At 50.5% G+C, this 14,823-nt stretch overlaps 5 protein-coding genes across 5 annotated transcripts; 3 read left to right on the top strand and 2 right to left on the bottom strand.

Annotated features, from left to right (window-relative positions):
* Positions 1-48: 48 nt before the first annotated feature.
* Positions 49-2,195, bottom strand: BDP81DRAFT_475173 (phosphatase 2C-like domain-containing protein). The gene is made up of 2 exons (XM_060594727.1): positions 1,489-2,195; positions 49-1,432 (listed from the first exon to the last, which is right to left on the bottom strand). The coding sequence occupies exons 1-2, from the start codon at positions 1,980-1,982 to the stop codon at positions 415-417; spliced, it is 1,512 nt and encodes a 503-aa protein (XP_060440271.1). The 5' UTR covers positions 1,983-2,195; the 3' UTR covers positions 49-414.
* Positions 2,196-3,322: 1,127 nt separating this feature from the next.
* Positions 3,323-4,883, bottom strand: BDP81DRAFT_453884 (uncharacterized protein; the record flags this gene model as incomplete). The annotated part of the gene is made up of 4 exons (XM_060592873.1): positions 3,323-3,357; positions 3,389-3,867; positions 3,946-4,398; positions 4,633-4,883. 4 exons carry the CDS (start codon positions 4,881-4,883, stop codon positions 3,323-3,325), a joined length of 1,218 nt encoding a protein of 405 aa, XP_060440270.1.
* A 4,059-nt stretch (positions 4,884-8,942) lies between these two features.
* On the top strand, positions 8,943-9,633 carry BDP81DRAFT_438189 (uncharacterized protein). The gene has a single exon (XM_060591300.1). It carries the CDS (start codon positions 8,979-8,981, stop codon positions 9,291-9,293), a length of 315 nt encoding a protein of 104 aa, XP_060440269.1. The 5' UTR covers positions 8,943-8,978; the 3' UTR covers positions 9,294-9,633.
* An 859-nt stretch (positions 9,634-10,492) lies between these two features.
* On the top strand, positions 10,493-11,710 carry BDP81DRAFT_464814 (aromatic prenyltransferase; the record flags this gene model as incomplete). The annotated part of the gene is made up of 2 exons (XM_060594202.1): positions 10,493-10,565; positions 10,596-11,710. The coding sequence occupies 2 exons, from the start codon at positions 10,493-10,495 to the stop codon at positions 11,708-11,710; spliced, it is 1,188 nt and encodes a 395-aa protein (XP_060440268.1).
* A 1,279-nt stretch (positions 11,711-12,989) lies between these two features.
* BDP81DRAFT_438188 (tryptophan synthase beta subunit-like PLP-dependent enzyme) lies at positions 12,990-14,260 on the top strand (the record flags this gene model as incomplete). Its single annotated transcript, XM_060591299.1, has 1 exon — positions 12,990-14,260. A coding segment is annotated over exon 1 (614 nt), but the record flags the coding sequence as incomplete, so codon positions are not given.
* Between the last annotated feature and the right edge of the window lie 563 nt (positions 14,261-14,823).

Below are 14,823 nucleotides of genomic sequence, written 5' to 3'. Positions count from 1 at the left end.
TTGGCAAAGACACGCGAGTGAGTTGAGGCTTCCATAGTCATTCTGCCTGCTTACACTTATTGAGTGGTATTGCTTTATAAGGTAGGTAAAGTACTTGAGCGCAGGGGCTTGGTGGGCTAACACTGGGAGCTTGCAACCTGAAATTTGTGTTTTGCCATGGATAGTATTATTGTATTGTTTTTCAAGGGTTTGCGAGTTTCTATGTGTTTTTGCTATCAGAATCGTGATGTTGATGTTGGTCGATGGTGATGTGCTCTGCATCACAGACTTTTTCGAGTCGTTGACCATGGCATGGCATTTGAGTTGTTGAAGAAACACCTCCGAGTGTCAAAGAAACCTAACGCCGTGACCTAAAGTCGGGAAGATAAGGAAATGTTCGATTGCTCTGCAAATCTGTAGACAACCCCAGAAAAATCAAGCCTCCTTGGCTGGGTCCTGGAAGAAGATGACCTGCACCGTAACATCATCCCTGACGTTCCTCGCCAAGGGCGGGTACGCGAGCGTGACGCCGGTGAAGAGGGACCTGCGCGTGCCGCCCAGCGCATTCTTGATCAGATGCACAGCCGCGTTGTCAAGGTCTTCAACAACAAAGTGCTCCGGCTTGGCGTACCAGTTCGCCCAGCCTGCAGACATGTCGAACTCGCTCTTGACTCCCGGAGTCACGGCAAGCTTGTCTTTCGGTGTCTTTTCGCCGGCCTTTTTGGCCGTGATCCAGCGCGACACGCATTCCACCGCATTGGCGGACGAGATGTGATCCCACAGGCCGTCAGATGCAAGGATGACAAAGTCGGGGCCCTTGATCTCGGTAACCGTGGTCACGACGGGGGCGGCGGTCATGTACGGTGGCGTGAGGTACTTGGGCCGCACACCGGTGCCGAAGAAGTCGTTCTGGGCTTCCTTGATGGCCTCTGCGGTCCACTTCCAGCGGTGGTCGCCAAACGCACGGGTGACGGCGATGCCGAAGAGGCGACCGCTCTTGGTGTCGATCATGTCTGCCTCCTCGCCAGGGTGCTCCTTGGCGATGCGGTCAAACTCATCCTTGTTATGGCCTGTCTGGTCCTTGGAGAGGGCGCGGGCTGAGTACGAGGTCGCGCCGGGAGCGATGGAGCCCAGGACGGCGCGAGAGTCGCCAGTGCAGGCTACGCGGAGGGTCGAGGTGGCTGGATCAAAGATGGAGAGGAGGGCGCAGGACCCTGCGATGGCGGGGGCGAGGGCGGCGATGACGCTCGAGTCGGCGGGCTCGACGGCGCCGGATTTGAGGCCAGCTAGGGCCTTTTGGGCGTTGGATGTGATCAGGTCGTCTAGGTTGGTGAAGGCCTTAGCGATGGCTGTTTCGACTGCTGCGTCTTCGGTGCCACGGCTGAGCTGGGCGATGGAGGAGGATACGGCGGGGATGAGGGCGCTCTTGAGCAGCAGCGAGGTTGCCCAACCGCTGTTTCGGTTAGTATCAGCAGCACTCTTGAGAGACATGAAGGTGACGAGACTCACGCGTGACCATCGTAGACGCCGTTGAACAAAGTCTCCGAGTTTCCAACACCCGGGCCGAGTGAGAATGTCATGACGTCCTCGACAGGGTGGTTGCTCGCGACTCTCGCGGCATGGACGTGGGCGTGCTTGCCTTCGGGAGTGAAAGAACCCACGAAGACATCTTCACGCAGCTTCGCGTCCGCAGTCTCAAAGCTGCCCCCATCAACCGGCGTCTTAGCCAGGGCATCCAAGTCAACGGGCCCGGGTCCCAGGCTGGGAAGGGTGCCAGGCTTCAAGCTCGAAGGGGTGCTGGTGGCCTTGGCGATGAGGTATCCGGCGACGGCGCTAGCGGCCCCGAGTGCGTACGTTGGCAGCTTGGAGGAGCTTGATGACGGGCCGGTGCTGCTCGAGTACGGACGAGTCCATCGTGGAGCCGAGGCGCGGATAGTGCGCGCGGGGACGTGGAACCGGAGGGCGGCCCCGGCATTGGGGCGGTATGCACGCTGCAGCATCATGGCCTTTTGAGAGCTTGGTTGGTGTGGGTTGCTTTAGCTTGGCGATCCCTCAGTCATCTGGGTGCAGCTGCGGTCCCCTTTTTGTAGGTGGATGGGAGGGTGGTGAATCAGCCTCTCTGATTGATTTGAAACGAAGTTCGAGTGATGGAGTGAACAAAGAATAAAAGTGAAAGTGAGAGTGAGAATGAGAATGAGAATGAGAATGAGAATGAGATTGAGATTGAGATTGAGATTGAGATTGAGATTGAGATTGAGAGGTGAGAGATGAGTGAGACTTTGATGAGGTGAGACGGAGTAAGCTGCGGTGAATCGCCGTTGGTGTGGCAGGTGGTCGCGTGCCTGCTTTCTCCCATCCCTGGCTCTTTCCCTCATGTCGCTTCTCCTTCTGCGGCACGGACCGCACGGACCGCACGGCACCAACAGCAGCAACCAGCAGATTGCACCTTGAACTCAGCCTCACTGCCTCATTGAAAAGAACCAGGAACTCGGGAGGGGGGAAATGGGGTGATGGGTCGAAGGATTCAAAAGTCTTACACAGCTTCTTGTTCCCGCTTAGTCTGGCCATCTGTGTGACTCACAAACGGGGTGAGCCCGAATCGAGGTTGGTAGGTTGGTGAGATGTCGGCTATGGAACATCACGAGAGCAGTGCAACCGTCCAGGATGTTGATACTGGCCATGCAGCCAACCGCCTCATTAATTTTACTCAAGATGGTCACCTCCATTGAACCTCCAAAGTCACTTGGAGACTTGCTTGCCATCATTCGATTATCTTTATTTAGTGATTTGTTCTCATCTATAAGGGAATTTATTCCCTAGAAACCCAGACCGATCAGATTGCTGTCTAATTACCTTACTTTACTTTAGCTATTTCACACATGGGAGGTGACAGAATTCGGAATTGTACCGTTGCGCCATATACAAAAGAGAGATCCCTCTTCTGCATTTAGGTAGTTGTGGGTACATATAGTTTCCGTCAGGAGGCCTGCTTTCATCGCGCTCGATATTTCCCAACATATCAAGTATCAAAACATGGAAACCTGTTCAATCTCGCATTCGAATGGTGAAAGCAACCATCTCCTTAAAATGAGCCGCGTTCACCAGTCACGAAAAACTTCCAAAACTTATAGATCTGCCCCTTGTCGTCGTTCAAAGTGGTCACTTGATACGTATTGTCCTTGTCTCCCGATTGACATAACTTTCCTCCATTCCTGAAATGTCAGCAACCATATCAAATACTATAGCAACACCGAGAAATTCAAATGTACCAGGGTCTTCTTTTAATGGCCTGAGAATCGCTGGCGACGTTAAGCCATGTAGCATCCAAATCTCATCGTTGCAACTAGTGGATTTGACTCCAATACAGACTCGGCGGGTCTGCGCAGCTACGCAAGTCCGCAAAACAAACCTAGTAGAGCATGCGAATTCAGCGCAGATTTTTGTAGGCTTTGTATAGTCTCAGGTTTATTTCCGAGGAGGTCGACAACTTCAGACATGATACCAGCCTCTCCGGCTCGGACCATGAGGTCTCGGATCGAGTCCGCCATGCAACCCATCCAAAAAGCCTCTTGACGCTGCTCAATACTCACAAATTTTGTCTGTGTATCATGGTATATTTGTCGCAACCTCCTCGTATCAGGAAGAAACGGTCGACTATCTGGTTCCATTTCGAGAAGCCGGTCAACAAGCTCCATGTATTGATTGAGATTGGGATCAAATACACTTTGTTCGGCATCTTGTGCTACTGGGCAATCAGGACTCAGACGGAACATGATGCTCAGAAATACGTTGAAGAAGAGACCTGCGATAGGGGGCGCAGGAGTCTGCATGCAAAAGCAATCTCCACACATTATCCGCCAGATGAGCCCAGCTCGTCTTGTCCCTAATCTGTAAAATAACGTAGATTTAGTAATAAGTCAATTACTACATGTACGTTAGAAAGGGAGATGACTAAGATGTACTAACTCATGTGATTGAAGCTCTGCATCCATCTCAATCCCAATTATGAACTTGAATAGTTCTAAGATGCATCTCGTGAAGTCCTGGTCTGTATCATTGTCCTCTTCCATCGTGACATTGTCAACGTTGTTGATATGGGTGATGTAGTCATACTGTATTCCCTTGGCGACGAGTATGTTATCGTGCTGTATCTCGAAATCGGGAGCCACAGGTCCCCAAGGTGATGGAATGACCTGATCCAAGGGCGCACCCAAAGTCCGATCAAACGTCGCGTGGCCACGGATACTGTAATCGGGACACCAAGATGGCAGAGAGCAAATCCCCGCTACTGTGTTCCCAGAATCGTTGTATCTCTGGAAACGGGCTCTGCACTTTTCTTTTTGGTCCTGCACTAGGTAGGTGCAAAATATTAAGGCTGTTGTGGTGGTGAATTTCGAGGGCCGTAGCAGCGGCATGTACCTGTTCCACTGGGGTACTATAGTCGATAGGAAACGAAACTTTCCCACTTTACGGATCTGCTTTCATTTCGCTGGCCAGACCAAGTATTCCATAGATATGATCGTGTAACAACGTCGCCTGGCGTCCCGAACAAAGCAGCCTGGCAGTAACAAAACTCATTTTGTCGTCTTTTCCGCGGAGAGCCTTATTATCCTTGTAGTCATGAAGAGCCGTCAATATCTGGAGATTCCTCACGTATACCGGCCAAGACTTAGTTGAAAGCTTGCGTTCGTGGGCCGTCGGTGAATCGTGTTGCACAAATCCTCCTCCAAAGCACATCTCATACCGGATAGAAGAAGGTTGACAATGAGCGCATGACGGACATGCCGGCGTCGAGGTGGAGAAATAAAGTGTAAAATTAGAACGGTAAATGTAAACAGAGCGGACAAGACAGATCCGATGAAGGTAGGTATCGAGACGGCCAAGTCCACGTTTGCTGGAGCCATGGTGGAGGAAAATCAACCTGACGATGGCAGTCGTGAGCGATTCGTTGTGGTCGGTAATGATACCAGGTCCGAAAATAATGGGTGACGTGGACAACTCCAGTCCTGGTCATTTGGCAAAGAATGTCAAAGAAGCATCTATGCACGACCAGGAAGAGTAACTAACGCTTATCCAAGAATTCGACGAATTGGTGACATGGCTTTGCTAAGACTGCCTCATTCTGAGCACATATTTGCAGCTCTTGCCTGCTTCTTTCGAGGGCTGAGGTTCGTGCCTCGATCAACGAGTATCACTGCACAGAAGAAAACTTCTGGCGTCTAACAATACCGGCGAAAGCAGCTTCCAATTCATCAGCGTTGAATGAACACCAAGTTGGCTGGTACAGCAAATCTATACCTCACCTCGATTCCTGTATCACCATGTCGTTTCGCAGTTCACATCGAGTGCCATGTGGGAGACGTGCGCATTTAGGGGTTCTCGTATTGTGGCTTAGTGCCCGTTGTCAATGGGCAACAGGGACGTTGAGGGAGAGATAACGCCTACCTAGCAGCCTAGCATGGAAGAAAAGAAAAGATAGCACCCAAGTAGGACCAGTGAGAAGTTGATTTGGCACCGTCAGATGAAAGGAAAACGCCACTAGTTCGTCTCCCGTATGTAACGTGCATGATAAGCGAGCGGATCGCTCGACAGCAACCACTCCACGTATGTAAATCTTGATCAACATCAACAAAGTTTAATTAATTGAAACTACCCATAATCCTCTTCTCTAGACATTTCTCTTTGAAATGGACATGTGCGCACATTATATCTAGTATTCCCGCAGACGCCACATCGCCGTTGACCTATTTCCGTCCTCGGCCGACGGCCACTACTCCGGCGCATTTCCTCCTCAATCTAAGCTATAACCTCTCTCTGTGATTAAAGATCATCTGCCTCAGCTAAAGTAAGGCTCCCTCCTTACCTGAGACGAGTTTTCTTAGATCTCCGCCGTTATTTAAGTAGATTATTCTCCTCCCGAAGGGTTTTGTTCTCAGCCTCTAGAAGAGCATTACGATATATCATAGCTAGTGTCCCTTTGAGGATATAGTTAACTACGTTATTAGCTGGTGTTGGCGAGCTATTTGGATGATTTAAGATTCGATCTTTAATTAAAGTTGACTGAGAATTTGCCTCTGTTGGGTTGTTTGGTGTCTGAAAAGTCCACGCTGGGGGTGTTGCTGGGAGAGACCCTGGGGGCGTTGGAGTGTGTAACTTCACATCCAGCTTCGAAAGCACACTTTCAGCACTTAACAGAACAAGCCTAGCCCCTCTGAAACCTCCCTGGATGTTTTTTTACCGTTAGGGCTTGCGTGAAAGCGTTGCGAAATGCAGGGAAGAAGTCCTCCTTCGTAATATACGTATTACCCCGGCGCATCTTATCCTCAATTTGTCGACCATAAGCCGCCTTTAGTGGCCCAAAACACCCAACGTCTAAGGGATGAAGTAGATGAGACGAATGGGCTGGCATGCAGAGTGTGATGATATTGTTTTCCTTGCAATATATCTCAAAGTCCGCAGAGTAGTAACTTTCATACCCATCAACGACGAGGAGGCGATATTTACTAGTTATACGCGGTTTTGTATGCCGATCAAAGTACTGGAGCCAGTCTAGGCCTCTTTCATTTGTTATCTATCCGTTTTCAGACGTTGCGATGACCCAGTCGCGTGGGAGATCTGTTTCTATATACCAGGTGGAGAGGTGATATTGGCCTGCAACGATGATGTACGGCGGAACGCTATAGCCTAACGAATTGATGACCTGAATAACTATAACCCATTCACGATTGCCAGGCTGCATCATTTTTGTATTTGAACGCCTTTCGGCACTCGTGACGACCATCCCGGATGCAATCTGGCCTATCATAAACCCAGTCTCGTCGAAGTTGTAGATATCGGAGTCTATCTGTTGGAACAGCAAAGGCTGATAAGGAGTAATGGGAAGGTACCATGGGCTGGCTGGCACCTGCCCTGGGCGAAGTGGGACAACTGGCTTAGTCATCACGGCCGGATAAAGGTGGGGCAACCACCCAGGCCGTCACTACCTACTTCGACCGACTCCTGCCTACAATGTAAGATAGAACAACAACAAGACAAGAACAAGCAATAGGATCACCAACAGACGAGTGATAATTGCTACCACTATTTGTCGTATACGACCCCGTGAACCAACACTATCCCATCGAGTGCTGAATGGCAACAGTACATCCCCCCCAATTATTACCCACTTTTCCCCCTCACAACAGCGATACATGACGGTACGTCATTTACCCCTATGGGTTCCTCCCTATTTTCACCACCAAGACCGACATTTTCCTATGTGATGAATCGTCGCGATGACTTCTAGCGATTCCGAGGGGTCGGTACGGTCGTGTATCAACGTCGCCGTACTTCCCGAAGACCTAGCCGCTGCCTGTACTGCTGACTGTACACCCGAGAGATGCGATAATGCGGTCGTACGCCCATATGAGCCCCCATCCCTCGAAAGGGGCAGCGTATTCAACCCCTTCAACGTACCCGAGCGGAAGCCGACAATACGAGAAATAACTCTGTTCCGTGGCAACAGCATATAAGGGTCTCGCGGAAGAGCGCCTCCGCCTGCGTTGCGTGTAATCGGCCAAAGAAGGCGCTTAGCGAAGTCTCAGGAAACTCACGATCCCATAGGAAGAAGACGAGGTCAGGGTGTGAGCAGTGTGGGGTTGCGATTTGTAACTCAGAAGATTGCTGGTACCTATTTCATAACCAGAATATATAGACGGAAGAGGTACTAGAAAACTAGGCCTTTTGATTGGTTGGAAAAAGGCTTGGCTGGTCTCTGAGTGGCTATTACCCCTCACTGGATGTACTGTTGCCATTCAGCACTCGATGGGATAGCTCTGGGGGAGCCCTAGGTGGCAGAAGGTAAAGACCCACTACCGCTGGTGGCAACTGCTTGTAGCATAGTGACAGAATTCGGAATTGTACCGTTGCGCCATATACAAAAGAGAGATCCCTCTACTGCATTTAGGTAGTTGTGGGTACATATAGTTTCCGTCACATAGCTTATCTAGCAGTTTGGACCATTAGCACAAGGGCGGTAGAGGTCACGGCCTAGACAGGCTGTAGATAAAAGGAATACCTCTAACTATCCCATGGGAACACTATCCCATCGAGTGCTGTTGGGCTACAGATACATTCACAGAAGGGATCCTGACCACTCAGGGGCAGCCAAGAGTTTTCTCGACCAATCAATGGCCCTATTTGAAAGGTACTTCGGTTGCCTATATATTTTGAGTGTGATAGAGGTACCAGCAATCATCAGAGTTACAAATCGCAACCCCACACTGCTTGCATCCTGACCTCGTCTTCTTTCTCCTATCTCTTCGCAAGTTCCGTGTGACTTCGCCTAATGCTATTCGTTTGTTGTTACAAGACAAGCAAGCAGAGGGCTTCCGTGATACCCTCGTATGTTGTTGCCATGGAATAGAATTCTCTCTTGTATCAGTGGCCCTCTGGGGCCGGGCCCGTTGCCTCCCATGAACTAATGGCCCAAAGTGCTGAATTAGCTGGGTGGAAAGGGTCCTTCGCCATTCGTACTGAGAGTTGGCCCGAGCCCATTCCGGCTCGCCCCAGAGCTGGAGAAAGAAGCTATTAACAAGTATGCCTCGTTCCAGCGAAGGTGGTTCATGTGGGCGTACAGTCGCGCTATCACACTTCTCGGGCGTACAGTCAGCTGTACAGGCGCTTGCGAGGTCTTCAGGAAGTATCGCAACGTTGATACAGGAATGTACAGACCCTTCAGAGTCACTATCGTCGCTCGAGGCCATCGTGACGAATTGGCATGTGAAGATAGGCGATTTTGGTGGTGAAGGGAAGCCAGGGATTCCTAGGGGTAAATGACGTACTGTCATGTATTCCTGATGTGAGGGGTTAAGAGTGGGTAAAAGAGTGGAGCAATGTATCTGTAGCCCAACAGCACTCGATGGGATACGCAGACATATAGGCACATAGAAGCGTAGGTATGAGCATCTACGCCCCAGCAGATTGACGAATCCGTCCCCTGGATAGACCGCAACATCGATATGGCCGTCCTCAAGAAGTGCTCGGTGATGGCTTTGCGAACGCCAAGTCCGGGACCAATACTTCCTCCTCAACGAACGCGGGGGAACAATACCCGCCTGGACTCGGCGACGGGGCGAAGAACTATTGTGAGAGCACCGACGCCCCGATTTTCGACACCCAAGGACATGCTCGGCGGGCCGGAGATGCCCATTTCGGAGCTCCAACCGAAAAGGGCACAAACGGTTCTGGAGCGAGATTATTGCGCGCTGGCTACTAGGCTGCGGGACAAAGGTGACCCAGGAGGAAGTGGAGAGGACGTCTTCAGCCAAAATTGAGGATTGCTGCAAGGCATTATGGGTTGCACCAAATGATTTTCTACTCACACTTGAGGAGATATTAAAGGGTCGGTATTGAGGGAGGTACGGAGCCGGGGAAGTCGCATGCCGAGAGAAAACGGTAGAGGGGGCGAGGGCGAGGATAGTGACGAGGACTTTGAGATAGAAAATGCCGAGGTAAAGCAGGAGAAGTCCGACGTTCCGAGAGTGAGGGTTGACAAGGAAGCCGTCTGGGCTTGGGTGATGTACAGGCAAATCAGATTAGTCTTGAAAAGGTATCTGATCCGGATGGATTTATAAGAAGTAAAAATGTGTTGGTTCTTAATTATTAGCTTTGGCGCTTTTTGATTTCCAGGTTGTGATATCAGATGATTGCCGTCACTCAAATCCTAAGGCCGTGTTCGCAATGGCGGTGATGCTGTCGGGTCCCAATAGAGTGCGTACAAATGCGTGAAAGCTACCAACAAAAGCTTTGGGTCTAAAAGCCGCTGGGGTTTATATTAAGTCTCCTCGAGCTGTCTGGATATATCCAGTCCTCATGTAGTTGAGTCTCCGAGCCTGGAGGTAGTGCACCAGTGTCAGCATTTGGGACGGAGCCCTGCGGCTGTTCCGGTATTACTACATGAATGATGAATGATGAAATCCCGCTCGGGGTACGTTGATTTGTCCTACTCCGTGTCAGGGGAGCCGACGGGATATTTCAGACATTCAGTCCAGACCTGTCAGGCCGGCCTATCGGGATGAGATGAAGAACGGCGTGGTCGGATGCGATTTCGTAGGTCAGTTTCATATGTAAGAAATAACCTTTGTTATGTTGACTCTGAGGGCCTGTGAAACGTTGTTGATTAGTTTGGCTTGTGCGCACCGGGTCCTCGGACTCGTATTCGAACCGCTTTCCGAGGACAACTTTTCTTCTAAAGAGTAATTAAATCATCTCGGAATTATTAAGTTTCTGAAGAATTAATGTCTCTCGCTGGTGACATAGTGAGAGTCCCAAATAGGCAACGAGCCGCGAACTCCCAAGCTTCGCCGGCAACTCAGTCCACGAGTGAACGCCTAAGTGGACACGGTCTTCGGGCGAAGATATAAAGTAACTAAAGGAAGAAGGCGAATGCCGATGGATGAGGCGAAATGCAGCCCACGGATCCGAACGCCAACCAGACAATCAGGACACAAGTGTGGACATCGACAACCTCAACATGACGGAAACTTACCAGTCTACCATTGTCTTAGACGCCAATAGCGCTTCAAAGAATATTCACAACCTTTACAGTAGAGTCGATCACTCTTTTGCCATCAAAGGAAATTCTCAAGGAAAACCCCTCGTCTCCTCATGGCTTCCCACCATCCAAGACACTCTCTCCTCACTCCTACGATGGACGGGCTCCTACCCGGACGAGTTGCGGGAGCACTATCTCAACTTCGCGCGTGAGGTTGTGGTCCCCCATCTCAACCCGCCTCGCGCGGCCGACTGGCCGCACTATATCGGGACGCACAATCATGGACCATACGAGATAAGCATCGCCTTTGCACCTCAGAAAAAGGCCAAAGTTCGGTTTTCAGTACAGCCGCTGGCTGCTAGCGATGCAGGTGATGACCCCCTAGGGCAGAAGGATCTACGCAAGAAAGTCGAGGATCTGGCGTCTGCATGCCATGCAGACCGCAAGCGGCTGAATACCTTCATCGACTCAGTCTTCCTCACTGACGAGGAGCAGGCCGGCCTACTCGAGAAGCATGCCAATCGCGGCGACGCGGCTGCTGTGCTGCCGCAGCAAAACTGTTTCATTGCTTTCGATCTTGAACCCGTTGATAATGGAATCCCGTCTATCAACATGAAGCTATACCTGTTTCCGCAGCTGAAAGCTCTTGCGACAGGCCGGGACCTATTGGACGTTACAGAGTCCATTCTGATACGACTCGCCGATGGTGATAAGGCGCTACTAGCGTCCTGGGAAATGGTTCGAACGTTTCTTACCTCTGATGGCAAGGAAAACCTCTTGCATTTCCTTGCCATCGACTGCCTTGGGCCACATACGAAGCCTCGCTTCAAGGTCTACACCCACACACACGTCAACTCGCTCGCCTCAGCCCGTCATGTAATCACCATGGGCGGTCGCATTCCCTCACCTAAATATCTCAATACTCTCTGGCCCCTTCTTATGGATATGGAAGACGTTTCTCTGGCTGATAGGGATGGACTGCAAAAGCCGCTCCGCGAACCGAATAGCAAGTACTGTGGACTCAATCCCACCTTTGAGCTGGTGCCAGGCAACGCAGTCCCGGTAGTCAAGATGTACGTGCCCATGTGGCAATACGCGCGCGACGAGCCCGGGATCGTGCGGCGATACCAGCGCTTGTTACAGACGCAGGGTTTGGGGCACTACGAAATTGAAGATGCTGTTCAAAGCGTATTGTAAGTGCTTTATCCGTTGTGGAAGTTCTTTTAGTTGCTTCAATGCTCATTCACGATAACTGACTGGTTGAAAACAGCGGTGAAGAGAGGGACACAGGCCTGCATAACATGGCATCGATTGTCTCTGCTAGAGACGGAGAGAGTGTAGCGTTTACCGCCTACCTTGGACCAAGGTTCTGGGAGTAACTAACATTTAAGCTTGGGAATCGACTGGTAAGGAGATTTTTGTTAGCTCTTGAATTCATCAAACGGTGTGTTTTGCTTCTATTCTTGACTGCGCTTCCAAAGCAAAATGTGAAATGCGAGAAGTTGAAATACAGCGAGAGTCTCTGCTCTAAAGTTGTCGAAGATGATGCCCGCCGTTGTTAACATACATGTACCCATGAGGTCAAGGCTGAATTCAAATCAGGTCTATAGAAATTCAAAGTACAGTAACTATTTATAACTCCAAGCAGTTACCCGCATTATTTCATGTGACTTCAAGGTACGAGCAGGCTGTCAAGTTGGGATGTTGACGCAGGGTGGAAGCTCTTAGAGGCCAACTGCAGTTAGGGGTAGAATGATGAATTACTGAAATCTGCTCCTCCCTCGACGTGTACTCCCTGCGCTGTATATATATCTGAGCTGCTCCTTTGTTGCTTGGACTCCTTACTACCTCTTACTAGCCCCTATCCGGGAGGGCTCTGACACAGGCTAGCTAGCGGTAGAGCACTTCAGTTAAGGTCTGGAGTCATAGTCGAATGTGAGAAGCCTACCTTAAGGCAACTGAAATGACGGCCAAGCTTGTTTGATTGTCGCAAACTGACTCCTCCCGTCGAAGTACATTTCTATCATTACTGCAGTATCTCGATCTTGAACGCGTTTCTTTCTAGTGAGAATTTATAGAAGTCAGTACCTATACATACACGCCGTGTGCCATTACGTCAAGTTCTAGTCCAGCTTTACGCCTTTGCTAGACACCATTTCATTAGGACTGAGTCAGAAGGGCGCGGATGTTCACTGGCCAGTCGAAGCCCACCCCCACATTCCCTGGAGCGCCGAGGTGATGATATGAGGTTATTTTGAGGGAATATTTGGTTGAGCAGCGTTAACCACTATGCCACTGTGACGCAGGCATTCCACTAGACGCGAACCCATCAGACTTTACAAGTGAGTCCAAACCGAGTAAGGGTAACGCGATTGAACTGACGCCTAGGCTTTTGAAGAGACTGTGAACGAGGTAGCACTGCAACTCAAGTTCCCCAACATGTCTGCATTATCCGCTCCCCCACCAGTTCACTCAGCCCTAGACGCCATTGGCAACACACCATGCGTACGGCTGCGTAATGTTGTCCCAGAAGGTAGCGCCGATGTGTACCTGAAGCTTGAGTCTCTCAATCCCACGGGCTCCTACAAGGATCGCCTGGCTAGAGCTATAGTTGAAGAGGCCGAGAAACGAGGGGATCTGAAGCCAGGTTCAACTATAATCGAGGCCACTGGCGGCAGTACCAGGTCATCTCTGGCTTTCGTCTGCACCTTGAAGGAGTACGGGTTCCATGCCGTCTGCTCAGATGTCTTCGCCAAAGAGAAATTACGCACCATGGCTGCTTTCGGGGCCTTTGTCGACATCGTCCACAGCCCCACCGGCAAGATCACACCGGATCTGTTCCCGTCAATGATTAAGAAGGCGAAGACTATAGTCGAGGAAAACGAGGGGTACTATGCGGCAGAACAATTTAAAAACAAGGACTGCATGGCGGGTTACAAGACGCTTGGAGACGAACTAGTCCAACAGTTCCCACGGGGTATCAACGCCTTCTGCGGTGCCATTGGCGGCGCTGGCATGGTTATGAGAGTTGCTAAGGTGCTTAAAGGTGTGCGTGCCGATACGAAGATTGTCACTCTTGAGCCTGCATCGTCACCCGTTGTTGGCAAAGGACATGGGGGAGTTCACGGAATCGAAGGCATCAGTCCTGGGTTTGTTCCACCTTTGCTTGACGACACTCTGTACGACGAGGCACGAGCATACCCGGAGGACGAGGCGCGGGCCATGTGCCGTAGACTCGCTAAGGAGGAAGGACTCTTGACGGGAACTTCAACTGGGCTGAATGTTGTTGGAGCTCTAGCCTTGGCTAAGGAACTTGGCCCTGGCAAGGTGGTTGTTACGGTGGCCTGCGATACAGGTCTCAAGTACACGACCGGCACTCTGTATGAATAGTCTCACTGCAGAGTTAAAAGAGGCAACTCAATGAGTCGCAAAGTCAATTCTCTTGCTTAGGGTGGCTGGAGTGCATGTTACGGAGTCCGTTGGTTTGACCGGCATCACAAATCAGTTGGCAATTGCATCTTTCAGATGGTTTAAACATATAACTCAATACACATTGTTGAAATTGGAACCCCTTATGTTGTTGAGATTACAATCCCTCAATCTTTCACGATATTCCCCACGCGCACGTCATGGGTTGACTCATCACCGTTCAGCTTTCCGTGTGATCGACAAAAACATAATGAGAAATGTGCCCGGCTCGTTGAAAGACTACTGGACTTACTTTCCTCCGCTCAAAAAAAAGATGCCAGGGCGATCCACGCACTTTTGAAATTTCAACGTTGGAGGTGAAAGGTCGGAGGAGGCTCCTAGTTTAGCTGCGACTGTTGCTCAGATCCCAAGCCCAACCCTGGCTTCAAAATTGTCACAAGAAACACCTCAATGGTCACTCGTCGATGAGCAGATTTCTAAGATTGGCGCGAACCCCCGCTTTTAGCGTGCCGTAGCTTGATCCCTGAATGCCAATAATGCCCGCAATGTTTCGATGGGTCTTGGTTCGTCACTGGGTCCTTGTTCCCACAACCAGCTTGGAGCTGGTGACTCTGTTCAATAGTCACCACGTAGGAGCAGTATCACCGCCAACTCATGATCATTGCAAATTCAGCTCATAGCTCAGCAAAACTTGCAGCAGATGAAGATTCTCCAGATGCCCTCAAGCCTTCAGTGGGAGTACGTAACATTCACCAAGGGGTTCGGGGAGATACTCGCGCGATCCGCGGAGAGTTTTGTTGGGGGCGCTGAGAAGCAGACTGGAGGTCAACGCTTCGCGCGTAAAGCTCTACTCACTGTAGCTACACACCCGGCGGGGGATA

The sequence above is a fragment of the Colletotrichum phormii genome (genome assembly GCF_030913505.1).
Source record: "Colletotrichum phormii strain CBS 102054 chromosome Unknown BDP81scaffold_25, whole genome shotgun sequence".
Lineage (NCBI taxonomy): Eukaryota > Fungi > Ascomycota > Sordariomycetes > Glomerellales > Glomerellaceae > Colletotrichum > Colletotrichum phormii.
This window is presented reverse-complemented; position numbering and strand designations above follow the sequence as displayed.

Excerpts from the sequence above, each read along its gene's own strand:
- BDP81DRAFT_475173 (XM_060594727.1), bottom strand. The coding sequence starts at position 1,982 with ATGATGCTGCAGCGTGCATACCGCCCCAATGCCGGGGCCGCCCTCCGG. Across the intron at positions 1,433-1,488 it reads GGCGTCTACGATGGTCACGC|CGGTTGGGCAACCTCGCTGC; the intron begins GTGAGTCTCGTC and ends TAACCGAAACAG.
- BDP81DRAFT_438189 (XM_060591300.1), top strand. The coding sequence starts at position 8,979 with ATGGCCGTCCTCAAGAAGTGCTCGGTGATGGCTTTGCGAACGCCAAGT.